The sequence below is a fragment of the Apium graveolens genome, chromosome 8, assembly GCF_009905375.1.
Source record: "Apium graveolens cultivar Ventura chromosome 8, ASM990537v1, whole genome shotgun sequence".
NCBI lineage: Eukaryota > Viridiplantae > Streptophyta > Magnoliopsida > Apiales > Apiaceae > Apium > Apium graveolens.
The window spans coordinates 238491638-238513498 of record NC_133654.1 but is presented as its reverse complement, the minus strand read 5'-3'; the positions used below and the strand labels follow the sequence as shown (position 1 = coordinate 238513498).

The following is a 21861-nucleotide window of genomic DNA, read 5'->3' as shown; positions in this document are numbered from 1 at the left end:
AATATTTTGATCCCAAACATATTAAGTTATTGAGATTTGATTTAACTGTAATTTGCATCCAATATTTAATTTAATTGTTTCTTATTTTTTAAATAAACAAGCTCGAATATGTTAAAACTTGACACACGGTAGAAAGCAAGCATAAACGTTAATACAACACGCAATAAACATCGACTATGCAAACCCACCAACTGAACAACACACAAAGTAAAAGCCTCCATTTTATTTGTCTTTTTCTAATTTATTCAACCTAAATAAACTCCCCCAAAATAAAAACAAAACAAATATCTAAATTTTATAACTCAATTTTTCAAACCCTAACCAAAACAAAAACCAAACCTTTAATTCTCATTGCAATCGCAATGGAGATCTCTCTGATCGCCGATACGATCTCCGCTGCTGCCTCTCCCGGCGCTCTACACATCTCCTCCGTCATTTTCCCCATCGACGCCGTCGCTCCGCCGCCGGTAAAGCGCAGTTACATCCCCAAAGCGCCTCGGTCGCTTGTGAGGAAGCGGTGCCGTACGAGACGGGGGTCATTGACCGGCGGAGACGACGATGAAGGCGGGTTTTTCGGTGGAGACGGTCCGTTCGGCGGCGGCGGTGGTGGAGGCGGCGGTGGATGGAATTTTGATGGATCGGATTGGGAGGAGTCGTCGGCGTCGTGGTCTGATCCGGCGTTTGATTTTGTTTATGAAGTAATGTCGTGGATTGCGCTTTCGAATTGCTTGCTTTATGCGGTTAAGAAAGTTTTGAGACTTGGCGGTGCTGCTGATCGCGAGAAGGCTCCGACTATCTGTTGATTTTAGGTATCGTTATCGTTGAAGGATTCTTTTTTAGAATGTTGCGAATATGTGGTATCGGAAAATAATTTATGTTCTCGGTTTTAAGAATGTGTAAATAATGTACATAATTTTAAACATAATTTGAAGTTGAATAATTTATCTATGATGTATATAAATTAGTAATACAATTGATGGATAATATATATAGCAGTATTAGCAACTTGTTTCGAGTTGATTGTGTTTGAGCTTTAAGTTTTGTGGTTGAATACTGCTATTGCTTGTCGGGTATAGGATATGAGTTCTGAGCAATAGTGTAAGCAAGCTGAAGAATGTTTGCCAAACTTTAGTGTCAGTGGAAGTTGTAATACTTGCTGTTTGGTCTGTTAAAGTGATTGATCCTTAGGAAGACACCGTTTAGACTTGAGAGGATTAAAAAGTATTGTTATGATCATATTTGTCTGAAGTTTAAAGTTGAAGTTGCTTTTGGATAGATTTGAAGTCTGTAGTGGGGGGATCATGTATGAAGAAGACATTTTTTCCCCTTTAAGAATATAGCTGCGAGAAAAGTGTTTTAGTTTAGTTAAATAGAGAGCTAAGTTGATCTAGGTACATTAAATGTATGCAACTCGCTTACTAATTGAATATTCAAGTATCTTACTTCTTTAATTCTTTGTAAACCTATTAATCAAGCTTTAATCTAGGCAGTAGTGATTGGTATAGGATGACAAGCGAATAGATCCCCTTTGAAGGTAGCTATTTTGCTATATATGTTATTCTTTCATCTGGTTTCAAATTTGATTTGGACTCCTGAGGCTGTGTGAGTATGATACAGTGATCTCCTTAGCTTGTCCGCTTAATTTTAGTTTAAGCAAAGTTTGAGACATCAATATATATTTTACCTAGCTTTCAGTTCAGTCGCTGCCAATCCAAGCCACAGTAGTTTGAAGCTCATATTATTTATTCTGGCGTGGCTTTGTATAAAAAGTTTTTCACATTTATTGGCTAATGTAAATGTTTCCTGATCAAGTTTAGATGTTTCTGTAGTGATAATTTATATGTACTGCTCCAATTTGGTTTAAAGTGTTAGCAGGCTGTGTGATTGGGAGAGGGAGGCTTTTGCTATTTATATGGTTTTACTTAACTACTTGAAAGTGGAAAATCTTAAAAAGAATGTTAAATATTAGTTAAGATGACTAATGTATTTAACCTTGAAAAGAATACTTTATATCTTTTACGTGTTTTGGACCCTTGGACAGTCAACGCAACAATGTCTGGGTTTGATCCTTTGGCAAAATGTAGAGGTAGACACATGACCAACTGAATGACCACATCTAAGTTGAACTTATTGTGCTAGAAGAAGAAATATGAAGAAAGAAGGAAGTTGAAATGAGATAGAAAGCGCCTAGTTTGCAAAGTCCTATGCAAAATCATGTTTAATATGAGTTTACTCGTTTTTCTGTTGGGTATTTTATCTGATATACTTTGTTTACAATTGAAACATATGCCGTGTCCCCGCCCAAAATTTGAGGTTTCCAGATTTCTCGACTCCTACACTCGGATATAAGGTTGATATAACATAGCACACAGTCTTTTACTCCTACTCTCCTAGGGACTGAGATGTTCTTACCTTAAATTGTATCTGGTTCTTCTCTGCAACTAGGATTTGACGAAGGATGTGAGTTTTTTAGTGTTAATATAGGTATTATATTGTGACCATAGTATCTTAAAGTTGTGTGCCTGTATCTGTAAATTACTATTTGTGATAAATATTTATGCACTTGCAAGATATTATCTTATATTTTATTTATCATTGGTGGTTGCCAGTATTTTGCACTCACATTTACTGCAGATTTGATTCAGTTCCATCAAAAATCGATGGTTGATCTATCCGTCTAGTAAAATACTTTTTAGCAAGTGAACGGGTATGTTTTCATTTGTGTGGGCTACATGGTTGAGAATATTTTAATCATTGCTTGCACTTTAGAGTAGGATTGTGTTAGCGGTAGGATTGTGTCATACTTTTTTATACTTAGTTGATCTTTCTGAGATTACGGAAGCATTGTTTTTTTAATTGTATGTTAGACAACAGAAATGGAACTGAGTTTTTTGGCCTAGTAAAATTTGCGGGTGTTGGCCCCAAATGTTAACATGTGTTAACATGTGGGGTTAAATGGTCCCTATGTCACTTTACTAAAAATTGGCCTCAAATGTCCGGTTTATGTTTTCAAAATAAACAAAAACGCATCGCGATACTTTTTTTTGTAAAAAAAGAAAAGAAAAACATAGTTTCGTGTTTAGTTTTTCAAATAGCAAAACGCAATTTGACGTCGTGTTGTTTGTAAGCGATAAGTAAGCTTACGTTTTTTGAAGAAACCATGACTCCGTGTCCCGTTTTTCAATTTTTTAATTTTTAAAAAAATGAAAACACAACTTCAAAAGTTGCCTTCTTGAAAAACGTAAATTGATTTTTTGTTCAATATTTTTTTTAAACTAACTTGTTTTCTTCAAAATTAATTAAATATTTATTTATTAATTTTTTTCTTAAAATATTAGATAATATTATGTTATCAAGCTCAAAAATTTATTATAAAATGTATTTTGTTCGTATTTTATTCATATTTATAAATATTTTAATATTTTTAAAACCTAAATTTAGAATTGGTGAAAACTAGAAGATTAAAAACCATTAATAATTAGAATTTGGTTGCTATCTAACTTAAATTAGGGTTTAGGCTCTAGGTAAATCCTAAATCGGTTTATTTTTTATTAATTTATTTTTTAATATTTCTAAAACCCAAAAGGCGATTCGTTAACCCTAAATGTTAAAAATTGTTTAATTAGGCGTATTTTAATTTAATTTTTGAATATTTCTAAAACCCGAAAGAGGATTATTGAATCCTAAAAAATTAAAAATTATTGAATTAGGGGCTCACGCTTGAATTTTAAAAAATTAATTTAAGATTTTAATATTTTTGAAATCCAATAAAAAGTTATGAAAATATATAATATTAATTAAAAACGAATGAAAACGTATTTTTAAGTTGTGTTTTATTGTTAAAAATATAACATCAAATGTTGTTTAGGGTCTCTAAACATGACTTAAATTAATGAAATAAATTAAAGAAAAAACAAAAGAATGGTGAAAAACGGGAAGTGAATTCACGTTTTTCTTTTCTTTGAAAATGGGGAACGAAATTGATTTATGAAATGACATTTGGGGTCATCTTCCCATAAAATAATATTGAGGGTCATTTCATCCTAAATAATAAATAATGACATTTGAGTTCTTTTTTCAAATTTGTCGGAGCCGAATGTATAATTAAGGATATCTATTTTGACTTGTATGTTAGAGAGAGTTTTGACTTGTATGTTAGAGAGAGAATATGTTTTGACTTATATGTTAGAGAGGAAATATGTTACAGGGCCTTGTAATTTCTATTTGACTTGAATGTTTGACAATCTAAATGTATTAGAAGAATATAATTTAGGATTTTTATACAACTGGACTGTGGTCCGTGAGCAATTGAGCATACCGGAGACTAACCTAGTATTCGTAAGAGATAAGAAAAAGGAAAAAAAAAATAATTGGGTTAGTTATAGGCTTATAGCGTGTGCATATGAGTAATTGAGCAACCTTTAAAAATGATTATTGTATGAGTTAGGTGATTTTTATTGATTAAAATTTTTGTGTATGTAAAGGTTTATCAAATTTATTGAAAAGTAACTAATTAGAATTTGGCACCTCACTGCTTATTGTGTGTGTCATGGATACATCATAGAATAATCAATTGATTATTATACTCCTCCCTTCCCTTTTTAATTAATCATATTTTACTTTAACCCAGTCAAATTGACTAAAATTTGACCAAGTTTTATTAATATTTTATAATTGAAGAAAATAAAAATTTACATTATGGGAAAGTAGAATCTATTTTGATATATAATTTTTAGTCAAAAATTGGTCAATTTGATTTCAATAAAAGAAAATGCTTTTAGGAACGGAGGAAATATGAGTTACAAACCCCAAGATCAGCGCCCCTCTTTTAACAAAATCTTTTCTCGGAAGAATCACATACCAATGATACACGTCAATCGCTATTAACAAATCAGCCACCATAATTTGCCCATCACATAATCGTGGTTAATGTTGCCAACCCTCGTCACAAATCTTTAACATAGTCCAGTCCCCTGTCGCTGAACATTGACGCCAACGCCATCACGCTGCGTCACAGTCGCCATGATTACCTCAAAAATCATATACGTCTCCACCAAAGAAAGACGACTTTTGTGTAATCCTTGCATTTTCCACACCTTGATCAGAATTTTCAAGCCCAGAGTGATCTCCATCATCACCCAACAAAATTACTCCAGCATCCCGCCTTGATAACTCCAAGTAAAACTCAACTCGTTCTACTTCACTTAACCAACGATCAATTAACATCCCAACTTGAAAAAAGATCTCCTCGAACCTTCTCTCTATGGCGTCAAACTGATCTCCAAGAGCATTTTTAAAGTCTCCAAGATCATACTTCATGGCCCTGTATTTCCTTATCAATGGAACCAAATTTCTGACCATGGACTCGCCCAAAACTTTCTGAAACTCAGCAAAATCAACTTTGCTCCCACATGATTAAGACATCATGTCAAATCCCGAACTGATCAACGCAGCTCTGTCTCCAAGAGTTGGAGGCGCTGCTGGAACTTAAGTCAGAATGGAATTTGATGTGTGGGCGTCTGGGCGTGTACACATAGTCATCAGATTTTGGTAACGAAAGGGGGGAAATTGTGGAAGTTAATCTGATCAACCTATGGTAGCTGATTGGTTTGGGCAGTAGCGGGAACCACAGACGGATTTGCAGCCTTGATTTATAGGCGTTGGTTTTGCTACTAGGAGAGACAAACTTCTCAGAGTTGTTGTTGATTTGATGAGGACGTCAAACTCAGGAGGTGTGGGAAGCTTTGTAAAACCCTTAGGCTGGAACGCATTTTGAGATCAAGATTCACCTGACGGCGACGCGGACTAGTCGCCAGGCAGCAACATTGGTCAGGCTCCAGACGGCGACACGGACCAGCCGCCAGGTGGCGACAAGGACTCGTCGCTAGGCGGCAACACAGCCTTGAGCTGCTGTGTTTATGTGGGATTGTTGCCTAGTCTAAATGTGGGCGACGCTAAGTTAGGAGCTAAGTTGGGAATCCAAATGACTAAGGCATGGCCAATTTTGTAGGCAATGTGTGACACATGGGGGCTGAGATATATATGCATTATATATATGCATAAGTGTTGGAATATGCACTAGTGGGTTGCTGGAATAACTATCTTGCAACTGGGGCTCAAGGACTTGGTGGGAAATAACTGATTGGAGTTCAAAATTAGGAAACCGCAGGAAACCGCTGGCAATTGTTGCTGGGACTATGTGGGCTGCGTGGGCAGTTGTTTGTGTTGGGACTGTGTGGATCAGTCTCTTATATATATATATTGTGAGAATGTAATGAAGGCATATAGGCATGTATGCACTATAACATGTATCCATATGTTAGGCAGTAGGGCAAAGTCTGTAAACATATGTTGGGTTGTATCATTATGCTAGGCAGCAGTAGTACAAGTCTGTAAGCATAATCGAGTTGTATCCTTGTATTGTTGGTCAATAAAAGGTCGAGCATTCAGGCTCATAAATCTTCTGTGTCTCTACATTTACTTGATAATTAGACACACTTGCACACACGATTGGTTCTTGTTGTGCGTTGGTTTCATTAATATATCTGTTGTGCTTGGATTTGTTGGGGTTGCTGGAATTTCTGGGACTGCTGGATAACAATCTCCCGGTAAGGCTGACTGCTTGGGCGCCTAGGTTGGCGACTGGGTAGGCCGCACGAATCAGAGAATTCAGGATTAAAAATCTGACTCCGTGACAAGTGATATCGGTGATTTTTATTTGGTTGAGATTTTTTATATTATTCATCATTATAATCGAAAAGTAATCAATTGAAAATTGACACCCCACTCCTTGAGTGTGTGTGCTTGTGAGCACTGCATATCATAAGAAAATCGAGAATATCTTGTCTTTGCATACTATATTTTGCTACTAAATCATTTATCGGAAAAGATCTTTGGCTCCGAAAAATAAAAACCTGGTTTTTAGATTGGATGGGAATCTGTACCAAGTACCAATAAGGAACGGTCCTACTTAGCACTTGGATTAAGACATCATTATGAGGGTTCATGCATCTCTCTGATCTTTATGTGGGAGTAGGACTACAGGGAGTTTTTAGTATATTTTATCTTACTTTCAGTTGTGTTCAAGCATTATCTTTTCCTGATGCATTTTGAGAGAAGTGGTAACTTTTGTTATTCTCAAGTGCTACATAGGTCACAGCCACAATTGTATAGAAACGAAGTTTTGTTCAGATTCAGTTTTTGTTTAGCTATTACAGTATTTCCAATAGAGGTTGTCAAGGAGGTTGACAGTCTTATGTGGCATGACACCCTTGGTTGTCTACCTATTGGAGTTGAGAGGTTGCCAAAAAGTTGTCTACCAAGATTGCTAAAACTTGTCAAGCATTTGACAACTTTCTAAATTAATAAAAAATCATAAAAAAATATTTAAAGTGTATATTATTCAATCCACTTTATATTGAACTAAATATAAAATTAATATATAGGGAACTCATAGGCAATCTTTAAAGTTGCTTAATTATTAAAACAAAATTTTAATAAATGTTGTTAAAAGTGACATGAATGTGAGAGAAAATTAAAAAATAATATTTTTAATGATTTGTCATGATTTGACAATTTTGTTAGCAATCTCTATTGGAGATGCCCTTTTGTTACCTAGCACAGAAAAAAACGAAAAAATTACTAAAGCTATTGCACTGTTGCAATCATAAGCTGCCCTGAGACATACTGTTATTTGTGCGACTGAGCTCCGGGGTTCAAATAAATTTTTCATTGTATATTTGTATGTTTGTGATGCGTAGAATAGTAGATGCATTCTTGATAATTTAGTTGATAAGTTGTTTAACTCTTCTATTTCTTATGTAGAAGATATGAAATTTGTATTATATTTATGTGGTTGTGATTATATGCTCTTTATTTGTTATTTTTTGTTCAATCCTAATCGAGAAACAATTATAGAACTAATTTTCAAACATAATAGCCTTGCATTCTTTATGGAGGTTCAAATATCGTTTCTTAATATCGGAAAATCATCTAAGAACTATTTATATTAGAATTCACATTCTAATATCATTCTCTCGCACGTCTATGTATACTATATTATAATAGATGAAACATTAAAAGTTTGGTAATCGGTCGGTACTTACTAAAATTATTAATTTGCCCCTAACAATTTTTTTAATAAACTAATTAATATTGAAGTCAAGTTTTATTTTTTTTATTAATTTAATTGATATAAAAATATAAATGCCGATAATTCTTTGTCTAATTTAATTGATATTGAAGTCAATTTCACGTAAAAATTCAAATTCAAATTTATATCCAACTCTATATTATTCTAATCGATACTAAAGTCAACCTCTTCTTTTAATTTAGATTTTAATTTATATTGAGGTCAACTTACTTTACCTGTTTCAAATTTTAATTAATATCGAACTCTATATTATTCTAATCGACATTTAAGTTAACCTCTTATAACAATTTAAATTCTAATTTATTGAGGTCTATATTATTCAAATTGATATTGAAATGAACTAATTCTACTAATTTAAATTTATTTAATCAAATTTAAAATGATATTTACTTTAACAACCAATTTAATTATTATTATTCTTAAATAATCTACACGTTTCATTCGAGTTAGAACAACATCATATTTTTTATCTCGACTAAATTAAAATTTAAAACAAACTAAAGATAGTTAATTGGATATGGTTGGTATAATGTGTCTCGAACTAAAATAAATTAATAAATACTATTGATCATGTTAATATTATTATTTTATTGAACGCGTCTAAAATAAAATAATTATACCATTTATTCATGCTAAAAACACATTAGACGGTTGATCTAAACGAAAACGAAAATAAAATTAAAATTAAAATATTATTCGAGTAACTAAAATAAAATCCCTCTGGGCAAAAACAAAAATATTCTATTGATCCGGGTTTAAAAAAAATTACAATGATTTAGTCGGTGTAATGAATATCGGGTTAAAACAAAATAATGAACTATTAATTTAAAAATGAAAGAAGTTAATATAAGACTAAATATAATTCGTACACTATTGATTTAAACTAACTTAACTTTTAATTAAAAAAATTGTGATTACACGTAAAAATAAAAATAAAAATATAGGATTGAATGGATAACAATACCTTTTTCAGATATTTCTTTTTAAAAATATCATCAACATAGATTAATATATTTATCATTAAATAACGCCATTTAGAAATATTAAATAAACAAATTTAAAAATTAAATTCAGAATAAAATTTTAAAAAATAATTATGTATATTATAAAAAGCCCGTGCATAGCCCTGGTTTTAAATTAGTACATATTAATATTCGATTGATTGAATTTTTAAGATTAATAATATTATTAGTCCACTTGAATGGCCCCTGGATTTTTTTTACACTATGCCTATGAATCCTCGTGTGCTGCTACTGATCTTAACACTAACAAATAAATGAATGGTAAACTTTTGACAACTTCAATTTAAAGAATATTTTCCCTTAGTATTGAAGGTATTATTCATCTTTTGCCTGACATCCTAGTTGAGATTTGATATTGGTTAAAAGATTTTTGTTTGAAATCTTTGACAAGTTTCCTGTTAAACAGAGCTAATAGCACCGTCTCTTCAAGATAGAACTTGGCTCTAATAATATTTCTCTATATTTAATGGCATCTCAAGAACGTCAATATATATTATTATAAAGTATAGCTAAATACTAATGAAAAATTGCCATGATTTGGTGGGCAGGGGTCCAGTGCTCACTGATATAAAGGACTTCCTTTTCCCCGGCAATCCCCAGTAGTAATGGTCCTTGCATGGTTGCATTAGCGAGCATCGGTGGTGGACTCGGCTATAGACGAAAAAGACATGTCCTAGGGTTTCAAGCACCAAAGGACCCTAAAATTCTAAAATTCTTTATACGTATATTTGTTAAATATGCAGCAGCTTATATGTACGTTTGAGCCCCGAAATTTGATTTCAATTTAGGTCCCGTAAAATTCAGGGCCGACCCTATTGACATGCAAATACTTAGTTGCAAATGTCTAGAATTTTAAAATTTATTCCCGGTAGAAAAGAAGGAACAGGAATTAAGATTTTGAATTGATGCTGCGAGAGGTTAAGCTAATTTGGGCAACTAAAAGAGAAAATGGGGGTAAATGTTACCTGTTGCTGTGGTAGCCTGGTTCTAGTTTCTGCAGATTCATATGTTTATGATAATTGATTGTATGTTGCACGCATTTTTATGTTAGTGAAGTGTAATTTAGGTTGAAGTTTTGGATCAGTTAGAAAATTTTAGTTGAACGTTTTTACTTCAACGTTATCATCCTTCAGGATGAATGATAATTTTAATGAGGAATGTTATAAGGAAAAAAAAAGCACTTGTTAAAAAATGAATATGGTAAAATTTAATTGCTGTTATCTATGTTAATAGTTTATTTTTCAATTTTTTAAATAAATAAAAAACTGAATCATGTTATTTTATAATTATTTTAGGAATAAATTTGATATTTTTAATATTTTTTATTTTAATTTTGAGTACCAGTTCCTTAACCATAAGTAAAAATACTCCAAGTACGCCTGTATCTTAATTTATTGCTTTACGATTCCATCCTCCTTAAAATACATCAAAATATATATAAGATTCAGATTTTCGTAATTTTTGCGGGGCCACGAAAATCTCAACTGCTTGCTTATATACCGGTCTAGCTCTAGACTTTAGAAATCATCACTTTCTCGGGGAAATTTTATTTCCAGACTAAAATCTTAAGTTTCAGAGTAATAATTATTGATAAGATAAGAATATCTTTGTGTTAGCAAAATAATAAATAAATTAAAAATCAAGATAATAACAATATTATTTTTTTAATAAAAATTTGCTTTGAATATTAAAAATTCACTCCGAAAATAACATTATTTTTTTCTCTACTAAAAGTTAGATGTTATGTTCTAAAATAACATAAAGATACTTATCAAAATCTATTTATATATAAAGAGTCTCATTCATTTTTATACATTTTTTTAATATCTTATTCAATTTTATATATTTCAAAATTTATCAAACATAGTAAAAATTTTATAATATAAAAATTAATTGCACCCATTTACGTCCCTTATTCTCTTCCACTACACTAATTTTATATACTCCCTTCGTTCCATTTATATTGACCATAATTACTTATTCGTTTCTCTCATAAATATTGGTCACATTTCCGTATCAAAGCAAATTAAGTGTTATATATATTAATTTATTTATAATATGTTAACATTTAAGATTAAATTAGGCAATTTTGCATTGATTGTAAATATATGAATTTAGAATGGTGGCTAATATAAATGGGGCGAATGAGTATTAAATTTTGATTGATCTCATCATTTTACCTATTTTTTTTATAATATTCCGTTTTCTTTAATTTTCGTACCGAAATCAAATATTTACATCTGAACGGGACGGAGGGAGTAGAAGGAGGGGCGTAACCAATATAAGCGGGGATGGCTGATCCCACTAAACTTATAACTTTTCTAAATATATATATAAAAAAATATTTTTAAAAAAGATATAGTGTAAATTTTATTTTTAACCCTACTAAAAAATATTAATTATAATAGTGTATTTAATTTTGATTTCCGGTCCCCTAAGTAGAAGATTAGATTTTTCTTCCCTATCAGGTATGAAAATTAGATTTATATTTACGAACTTAAAAAATACATATAATTCGAAAACAGCCTTTATGTTCAACTTATTTCAATTCAAATTTTAAATGAAGCTGTCCATAAAAACTTTGCACTGCAATTCAATTATGAAAAACCGACCCGGCTTGAACAGTAATGCTAAGTCGCGAATCCACAAATACGATACACATGTACATGTACAGGAAAGATGTTCCGTACTCAAAAAAATCTTCAAAAATTCTTTTCTAGTTAGGTTAATTTCTAATTCTATTACTATAATTCAACATCTAAAAACTATTTAAAAATGATTCGGAAAATGATTTTGGGACCTAACATTGCTACATTTTCCTTCAGGGCAACTGTATGAGATATGTACGTAAGCGAAGGTGAAAACGTAAGCAATACACAACATGAATGTACATACAATTTTATTTACACTACAAAATGTCACTTTATTTTATAATTAGTTTAATAACGCCAAATTAACACATCATGACACCATTAAACCACATACTAATACTGGCAAAAGTTGTGTTTTAAACAACAAGATTTTAATAAACAAGACACCAAAAAGACGCAACAAAACACACACAAACAAGTTTTGGCTTTTATGATGGCAGCTGAGATAGTAGTAGTAATTTTGCATGGTGGTGATGATGATGATCAAGGGTGACTCTTCAAGCTGTAGGCAAAACATCAAGATCGTCCATGGCCCAGTAATCAACCGAGTTCATCTCACTCACTTCCTGCTCCAAGCCCAAGAAGCTCTTCAAACTCGATATCTCATCTTTCAACTCGGGCTCAGTAGTTTGGGCTGGGTTAAAGCTTGGCGGCTGGTAAGTTCCAAAGCTCATCACTGAGTTATGACCCAACTCGGCTGGGAAGTTGGTGAATGGCTGAGTTGACCAGGTTGGATTGGGTGACTGAGTTGACTCGGTAGCAGTAAATGACTGAGCGAACGCGGGGGGGTTGATTGACTGAGTTGGCCAGGTGGGGTAGAGTGACTGAGTTGACCGAGGTGGCCCGGTGTAGGACCGAGTTGACTCAGTTGGAGTAAGTTTGCCGGGACAAACTTTCTTAGCAGGAGGCTGCAGCATTTGTGGTGTAGGAGGGAAGTTGAGCTTGGCCTTGTCGCCACGAATGCGCTTGGCGGCCTCGTCATAAGCCCTGGCAGCCTCTTCAGCAGTGTTGAAAGTACCGAGCCAGACTCGGGCACCTTTTTGTGGATCACGTATCTCAGCTGCCCATTTACCCCAGGGCCTTTGGCGTATGCCTCGGTACATATTCTTCCTGGGCCTCTTTGTTCCTCCTGGTTGACTCAGTTCCTCACTCGCCCCTGTAAAAACAAAAAAAAAATCATCAGATTGTCGAAAAAATAATTCTTTGAAATTCAATCAATAAATAAATAATCATCCATGCACATTAATACCGTACATGATTGTTGTACATCCCATAGGCATGATTTAAAATATCAGCACCAAAATCGGTTAAAAATATTTAACCAATAAAATAAATTATTGATAATTAATTTATTTTTAAAAAAAAATCACCAATAAATCATAAATCAGCATTTTAACACATTTTTCTGATTTCCGAAATGAGTAAGTTTAGAAATTAAGTTAGGACTTTCGGTAGGAGTTGTGAGATGTACCTTGATAAGTGGAGTGGTTGGGGTTGGCAAGAGAGTTGTTAAAGGGTGGGACATGTGGGTAAGAGTTCCAGCCGAACCCATCTAAAGCAGTGGTGGTGCTGCCATGAAGCTGGGCGTACAGGTCTTGTGTGGACACTTTCCGGCTAGTTTTAATAGGTGGGTCGAACCCTGAAATCACTGAACCTCCACACATGTTTCTTTGGGTTTTTGAGAGAGAATGAAAAAAGAGAAATAATATGATTTGGGAAAAAAAAACAGAGGGTATATATATGGGCTTTATAGGCGGTGCCACACTAGGCCCCGAGGCACGTGTCCTGTAATAAAAAAAATACAGGATTCTTTAAAATATATTTTTGTCCCTTAACCTTTTCTTGTTAAACTTTAATAATTTTTTGTACATAGATATTTCGTTTTGCGAAAATACTATTTATAATTACACGATAATAAAAGATAATTATAATTTGTTTGAAAAGTAAATGAAAGATTTTAGTTGTTTTTAGTCAAGAGTGTAAAACTCGGAAATTTGATATATTCGGCTACGTTTTCAAAATCAGAATAATCGGCTGATTCATCGAGTATTCGTTTTCAGCATTCGAGTAATTACTTGAATTCGGATCATATTATCTCCGATTTCCGTGTATTCGCCAGAGTACTTGTTCGGGTTGACCGGATTTTAAAATACTGTTTTTAGTGGTAAATTGCATTTTCAAAAACATTTTTAACGAGATTGTAGATGAACTCGTGGAATCGTAAATAAATAACAAAAGTATTGCATTTTTTATAAATTCTCTAGAAACATGCTTATAATATTAACATTTTTTCTGAAATAAATAAAATACTATATTTCAATAAAATTATAAATCAAAACTATAGTTAGTAATGTCCAGAATTGGACAGAGTAGCATGCAGAAGCAGAACTAGGTGTAGCGGTGAACAAGTAAAAGAGAAAATGACAAGAGCCGCATTAACTCATGGGGGGTTATTAATCTGGTGGAGGTTCGTAATTTATATTCCATGAGATCATTAGAGATATAAAGGAGGTCCGGGATGACAACATCCTTATTCCTTTTCTTTCTACTTTTTCATTTTCATAATTATTACATTTTGTATATATATAAGGAAGACTGGACTGATCGGGAGGAATAATAATTTGTACTTTTTTATACAATAAAAATTTATGTTACTTTAGCCCTACTAAATTTTGAAAAATCAAGTATAAAATCTGAAATATTGTGGTGATAAAAATGAACACTATTCATTTGGAGAATCAATAAGGAGAGATATATAGTAACATCCATACATACATGCGTACTTTAACCGGAAAAGGTATGTTATATTGTAATGATAAAAATGTATTTGTGGCACTAACATATTATTAATTATTCTATCGTAAACAATATATATTTATAAATAATATGGACTACTTGTCCACACGACGAATCTAATAAGGGCCACCGGGGGACACGTGTCTCCAGGGATGGTAAAATAATCTGATCCGACGGATACCCGATCCGAAACCCGAAATTTTGGATTTATCGAACTCGATTATTTGGATTTGGATATGGATATGAATTTAATTTTTAAACCCGATTTTTTTTGGATTTGGATATTAGATACACCGATCCGAAACCAGATTTGAAATTCGAAACTCCATTTTAATCTGAACCCGAAATCCAAGAAAACCTGAATTATTATATATATATATAATATATTATAATTTTATGTATAACATATTATAATATTATATATATATATATTATTTTATATAATATACATTATACATATTATTATATAATTTTTAGAACATATGTTATTTATGTTAAAAATTAATTAATTATAAAATTTAATGAAATATAATTATTCAATTATTTAAACGGGTGATAAGATTTATAAGGTTAACAAAACATCTTTTAGCGATAAATCTAAAACATTGGGTATCAATTGAGTTGATTTTTTAAATATTAACTATACATATAATAATACAATTAATAATGTGATGAAGTGGTTGAAGATGACACGTTAAAAATTCTTTCTCTGCAGGTTGCGTGTTCGTAATATCAATAGCTATACAAATTTTCAGATTTCGGGCTCGGGATTGGGTTGGGGTATAAATATCCAATTTAAAAAAAAAATCGGGTTTTGGGTATACCAGAATCCGATCCGAAATTCGATGGATCGGGTTCAGGTATTCATTTTTGGGTATTTTTTGGGTTCGGATCGGGTTCGGGTATGGATAAAATTTTCGGATTTATATATGAATTCTGCAATAACCGGCCCGATCCGACCTGATTGCCATCCCAACGTGTCTCCCCTAAAATTAAATTTTATGTTTTCTTACCATTAATTTTTTTGAAAATATATGAAAGTGCCCCCATGAAATTCAAAATTATAAAAGCATTTTCTCCAAAATTTGCTCGGTATCTCCCTAAAAATATATTTGTGGATCTGCCCCTGCTCGTCCATACATACAATCCCACATAAAATAAAAAATTAAAAATTGAAAATATTTTTGGAATGATCTTTAGGACAACGGATTTGGTTAAAATGATTGTTATCCGTCAGGCATCCCTTGATGTGATATACACATACCTACCGGCTACCACATTCTTAGTCCTTTCACAGTTGAACTTGGACACGTTGAATTTATATTTCCTGAAATCTGCATAAGTTAGAAGATATATGGACATGGTCTGTGACTAGCAGAGAAATAGCAACAAAAGAGAAATGGCAAGTGAAGAACATAACTGAAATGCATATCTGTGTCAGCACTCATCCAAAAGTTTGCAACAACACCAGTAACTGGCAGTTAAGAGGCAGAAATTGAGGTAAAAGTTGTCAAGAAAACTGCTTTCTGTTTGTCTGCCATTTTCTCCTTTGCTTCCCACCAAGAAAGCAACCCAAAACTTCCTCATCTCTCACTATATCAACGTGCAACTACTTTCAATCGGAATGTCACACAGAAAACGCATCAGGGTCACACCATCTGTACCCGGGTCACAGTCTCAGAGATATGAAATAAGAAGCAAGTAGTTTGCTAACAACCCAGGCTCCATCACAAAACACGTAAACAAGAATGCGAGTTTAAAGGAAGCTTGGAATAAATCTAGCACGGAAGGCCTCAACAGTTAGGCCAAGGAACCTATAAAATTATAGTAAAAAGCTGGAACCATGAATCATGATATTACATGCAACATGCATATAAAGTACCGAGACAGCCTAATGTAGATTACATTATTCCACATCGAGTTCGTACATTCTAAATTTGATTCAGAACAGAAACAAGTGACAATAAGTTCTTCCAAATTTGACTATCTTATTCCTTCTTTAGAGGTATTTTTAGAAAGTAACAAATTTCTCTTATGACACGACTAACCTCCTGAAGATACATTATTGAGGACCTGAGGTGATCATTTGGCTCACTGCATTGAAAGCAGCAATACAGTCAATTTTACAATTGCGGATCAAAATATAAATTGATAAAATATATAGATAGATAAACCCTCTTTAATGGAAGCAAGTCAGCAACAGTCTCCGAGCATTGAGCATATCTGGTAGTCCTAAAAACTTGTGACTAGTCAGAATTTGCAATAGCAAACAAAATGAATCGAAAACATCTGATACAGGACTATCTAACATAGGTCTGTAAATGTCATCTAATCGAAAGTTCATGAGAAGCAGCATCAGTACAAGAAGAGATCTATTCCTTACGTTTCATATTTCAATTTACAGACAATAGCATTTACCTGTTCAAGTACCAGAAAAACATTTTTCATCCCTTGCGAGTTGGAGACCCTTACCAAGTTTCAGTGCAAACACATTTAGCAGAGTTCCAAAAACATCCACCAAGATTGGAACTTTCTGTCCGAGAAAGAAGTGACTGTCCATTCCAGACTCCAAAAGGACATTCATACTAATAAATGCATCAGCGGTAAAGCAAAAAAAAAATTCACAATAGATGCTGTGGAATTTAATATTAGATAACTTTCAAAAGATTTGAAATTCACTATTCACAATATTATCTTCAAGTAATAAAACATGGTTCCCATAATTTCTCAAAGAGAAACAGGCACAAACTGGAGATCCTGTCATACAGTAAAGATATTGCAGTACTAAACAGATGATAATTCTTTCAAATTTTTGCAGATTCCTAGTGATTTATTAGGCTGTTGGACCTTGGTATCCTCCCTGGTTTGAAAAAGAACCTCCACGGCCACTATGAGGCCCGTTTTGGTCATTCGTCACTGGAGGTTGATGAATAGGCTCTCTTCGATCTTGATCCCAATTATCTCTTCTCATTGGCTCTCTCCTTTCAGTCTGCATGGTCTCTCGACGCCTATCATATCGCACTCGAGGTCTCGATCTAGTTGGCTGCCTATCATCATACCTGTACTGTGGTCTATGTATAACCTTCCCATCAACAAAGAGATCTCCTGTTAGTCCATACGCACCACCACATCAGGATTACGTTTTTAAATAAGAAATGTCTTCAGTACTAGCCTTTCTATTTGTATATATACTTAAAAAAGAAAATAGTCAAGACTAACCTCCATAATCTTTGTTGGGTACATCAAGATATGAATCAGGCAGAACCCACAACACTCCAGGTATCTCTGTTAATAAACAAGTTACCAGAAATCAAATGATAATCAAATCAAATAGATAGCTATTTGTGAACGCCTAATACCACTGTGTCGCTACCATATCAACTGGCACAAAAATATCAGCATGAGCTACATTTGGTTACCTCCAAAAATTATTCAATGCCTGGAAGTAATTTTAAAACTTAAAACTAATGTAATATTACTTACAAGTTTATAAGTTATTATAGTTAAATTCATAACGTATAACTTAGAAGTTATCAAAAACTAAAACAATGACGAAAATAAAAATACTAGAATTTACCTGTAGTGGGGGTGATAATATTTTTTGTAAATTCAAGTTACAATATCCAAATAAATGCCTCCTTTCTACTTTTCAAAATACAACTATAGTCATTTTACAAGTCGCAGGTCATAATTCAACAAACAAACCAACAAACCAAATAAGTTCGTTTAGACTTATAGGTTGTTTTTACCTCATGTCATTATTACCCAAAAAAGTTTAAAGATACAATTGCAAGAAGCATTTAACCACGGAGAAAGTTAAAAGCATTTTCAAGCACAATACTATGTTTCAAAAAGGTAATGCCTAAAAGAAATCTAAACCTCCTAACAGGAGAATTAAACAGCATCAAGTGAACAATGGTCAATAAACAACTTATCTTCCAAGTACAAACATTTAGATGTTCTCAACTTGCTATGGAGGATTGATGACCGAAATTTATTAACAAAGTTAAGGTATCATTATAAAAGGGTCCCTTTAAATCCTAACTTAGTGAATGCTAATTTCATGAAATATCGCATAGAAATGATTCTTTTATCAAAGTAATATTTTCAATAATATCACTAAAAGAAAACTTTATTAATATAATAGGAAAAGCTAGTAATACAAAAATCAGAAAAAGCTCAGAAAATGGGCTTCTTACATACAGCCTTCAATACAAGTCTAAAATCATATATATTTTAAAGTCTTTATACTTTTAAATTCCACAATAAGATACCATTTAAAGTAGAATTTGCAATTTTATTTAGAAAAGAGAATATGTCAACCAAAATCTACACAGCACAAAAAATGTCAAAAATATAAAATTATAATATAGGAATGTAACCTTTCATTTTGTAAGAAAGCTCTTCAGAAATCAAAGCACCAAAACCAGTATAAGTTGTCGTACTAACAGAGTAAATCTTCTTTTTCGCCTCCTCTTCACTGGAAAAAACACAACAAAACCAAAAACTAATACATAAACAACACTTATAAACACAAAAATACACATCAACACAAAAATTAAGTGACAAGCCTAATTTTAATCGGAAACAAACTTTTCATTTACATATTTAATCATGCGTATCCTCAAGCTAAGCAAATAAACCGAAAAGTAACCAACAACTCGATATACTACTAATTTTTTCTCTTTCTCGAACCTAATATAATAGCACATCGTGTTCTTATCAATAACACAATAGAAACAAAGTATTTTAAAGTCTCGATCATATCAATAACATAACAGAAACAATGTATATCCTATTTTCGATATAACAATAAAATAACAGAAACATCATATTTTTTGTCTCGATAAATGAATAATCTCGATAAATTACCTTCCGACAACGGAAGCAAGAGCTTTAACATACGCCCCAATCATTTCCTCCTCACTAGGCTTAGGCTCGCCAGTGAACTCCATAACGATCAACCAATGCTCGTAATCACACCCGTCCAGCAGTATCGTTGCTTTAGGTGGCCGGTTACTCCAATTAGGCGACGAATCGTTGAGCGGCGAGTAACCCGACCCGGATGTCTTGAACCGAACCGGAGCTCCGGGCGGAGACAAAATGGAGTTGAGTTTGTGGGCTAGGAGCGTGAGAGTCAAGCGAGGAGCAGTGGAGAGTGGGGATAAGGAAGGGGAGTGAGAGACAGCGCGTGAAATGAGTGTGGCTAATGTGCGCCGGGCTGTGAGAGTAGTCGCCATTGTTGAGTGTGTGTCTAGAGAGATGAGTTTTGGGGGTTTTATTAGGGTTTATCAGGATTTTTCATTTTTTAATTCTAATTTTCATTTCTCATTTTGGTTTTATATTAATTACAACAAATTATATGGTCGGTTAATTAAAAATACTAAATGGTTAAGTGTCACTTTGACTTATCTTTACTTAATTTTAATTGCTTTCACCACGTATAGTTTATAATCATAATATTTCAAATTTTCTTCTGTCTGATTTAAAATTTAAAATTAATATTTTATTCAAAAAAATTAAAAATTATTAACTTAAACTATGAAACCAAACCACCTAAAGCACAAGTCAAATCTACTTACATGATGGATTACAGGGAGTACATTTTCCTTAAAATAGCCCAAATTTTTAAACCTCGGTACATTTTAAAAAAAAACATGTTTTGCCTAAAAAAAGAAGCATGTTTACCTTTCAAATAATTTTCCCAAAATTTTTTATGTGTGGCATGTTTACTTATAAAAATATGAGAACCAACATGATTAAAAAATTTATAAGCAGTCATATAACTCTATTAATATGAGTCTTTTTGGGAGGTACCCAAAATCAAATTAAATGAAATTTGTGCAAGACTCGGTCCAAAGCGGACAATATCATATTAATGTGGAGTTAGACTTGCTTAGCAAGCCCAACAAGTGGTATCAAAGTTTCAGGTTATAATGATCCAAAACAATCTCATGTGGGCTCCAGAATGGATCTATGAGGAGGTAGATGGGCTACTTAGTATGGGCTCAAGGAAAAAGGCAGGTGGGCCTTCTAGTATGGGCCTAGGGGGAGTCAGAAAGCCAAGAAGGATTCCAGTATGGGTCCGAGGGGGGGCAGATCACACAATCAGGTGACAGATTCGGCAAATGTCGGACCCGATGTGTGAAGGGGGAGATTGTTAGGAGTTGTCCCACATCGTTTGTGGAAGGGGCAGATTGAAGTGTGAGGTCACCACAAAAATATTCTCTTTCGGCATATTATATGTTATTGACCGAGGAAGGGGAGTTTCATTGTTATTCAGAGGCAGTACAGGTGGATAATTCAGTTTAGTGGAAATCAACCATGGATGAGGAGATGAGTTCTCTTGAGAAGAATGAGACATGGTCTTTAACAGAGTTACTAGTAGGAAAGAAGGCTTTACAGAATAAGTGGGTGTTCAGGATCAAAGAAGCACATGATGGCAGCAAGAGATACAAGGCAATGTTAGTAGTTAAGGGTTATCAACAGAAAAGGGTATTGACTATACCAATATATTTTCTCCCGTTGTTAAGATGACTACAGTTAGAATTGTGCTAAGTATTGTGGCTGCAGAGGAGTTACATCTAGAGCAACTAGATGTTAAAACCGCGTTCTTACATGGTGATCTTGAGGAAGACATCTACATGGTTCAGCGAGACGGATTTCAAGTAGCTGGGAAAGAAAACCTTGTTTACAAGCTTATTAAAAGCTTGTATGGTTTAAAGCAAGCACCAAGACTATGGTACTTGAAGTTTGACAACTTTATGATGAAGAATGGATACACGAGGAGTGCTATGGATCATTATTGTTACTTTAAACAGTTTGATTCATCTTATATCATATTGTTGTTGTATGTTGATGACATGTTGATAACAGGATCAAACATGAGGGAAATCAACAAGTTAAAGAGACAGATGTCTGTGGAGTTTGAGATGAAGGATATGGGTGCAACAAAACAGATACTTGGTATGAGCAATATAAGAAATATAGCTGAAGGTCTTTAAAATTATCTCAAGAAACCTATGTTGAGAAATTGTTGCAGAAATTCACTGTCTAGGATGCGAAGTCCACAAGTACACCGTTGGCAAGTCACTTTAATCTCACAAAAAAAGAAATCACCTAAAATGAATGAAGGCAAGAAAAATATGGCTAAAGTTCCTTATGCATCTGCAGTCAACAGTTAAATGTATGCTATGGTGTGTACAAGGCCAGACATTGCTCATGCAGCTGGAGTTGTTGG

General features: G+C 33.3%; 3 protein-coding genes across 4 annotated transcripts; 1 reads left to right on the top strand and 2 right to left on the bottom strand.

Annotated features, from left to right (window-relative positions):
- Positions 1–239: 239 nt before the first annotated feature.
- Positions 240–1015, top strand: LOC141679116 (uncharacterized). Its single transcript, XM_074485608.1, has one exon. The coding sequence runs from the start codon at positions 363–365 to the stop codon at positions 801–803; it is 441 nt and encodes a 146-aa protein (XP_074341709.1). The 5' UTR covers positions 240–362; the 3' UTR covers positions 804–1015.
- An 11032-nt stretch (positions 1016–12047) lies between these two features.
- LOC141677793 (ethylene-responsive transcription factor RAP2-3-like) lies at positions 12048–13539 on the bottom strand. Its single transcript, XM_074483861.1, has 2 exons — positions 13297–13539; positions 12048–12981 (listed from the first exon to the last, which is right to left on the bottom strand). Exons 1-2 carry the CDS (start codon positions 13487–13489, stop codon positions 12323–12325), a joined length of 852 nt encoding a protein of 283 aa, XP_074339962.1. The 5' UTR covers positions 13490–13539; the 3' UTR covers positions 12048–12322.
- Positions 13540–17250: 3711 nt separating this feature from the next.
- On the bottom strand, positions 17251–19921 carry LOC141679010 (multiple organellar RNA editing factor 3, mitochondrial). Of its 2 annotated transcripts, none has more exons than XM_074485485.1 (4): positions 19494–19920; positions 19004–19101; positions 17841–17906; positions 17251–17726 (listed from the first exon to the last, which is right to left on the bottom strand). In XM_074485485.1, the coding sequence occupies exons 1-4, from the start codon at positions 19859–19861 to the stop codon at positions 17455–17457; spliced, it is 804 nt and encodes a 267-aa protein (XP_074341586.1). In that variant the 5' UTR covers positions 19862–19920; the 3' UTR covers positions 17251–17454. The 2 variants fall into 2 exon arrangements, with proteins under 2 accessions (XP_074341586.1, XP_074341587.1); XM_074485486.1 differs by having other exon boundaries at positions 17561–17703; positions 19494–19921.
- Positions 19922–21861: the final 1940 nt, after the last annotated feature.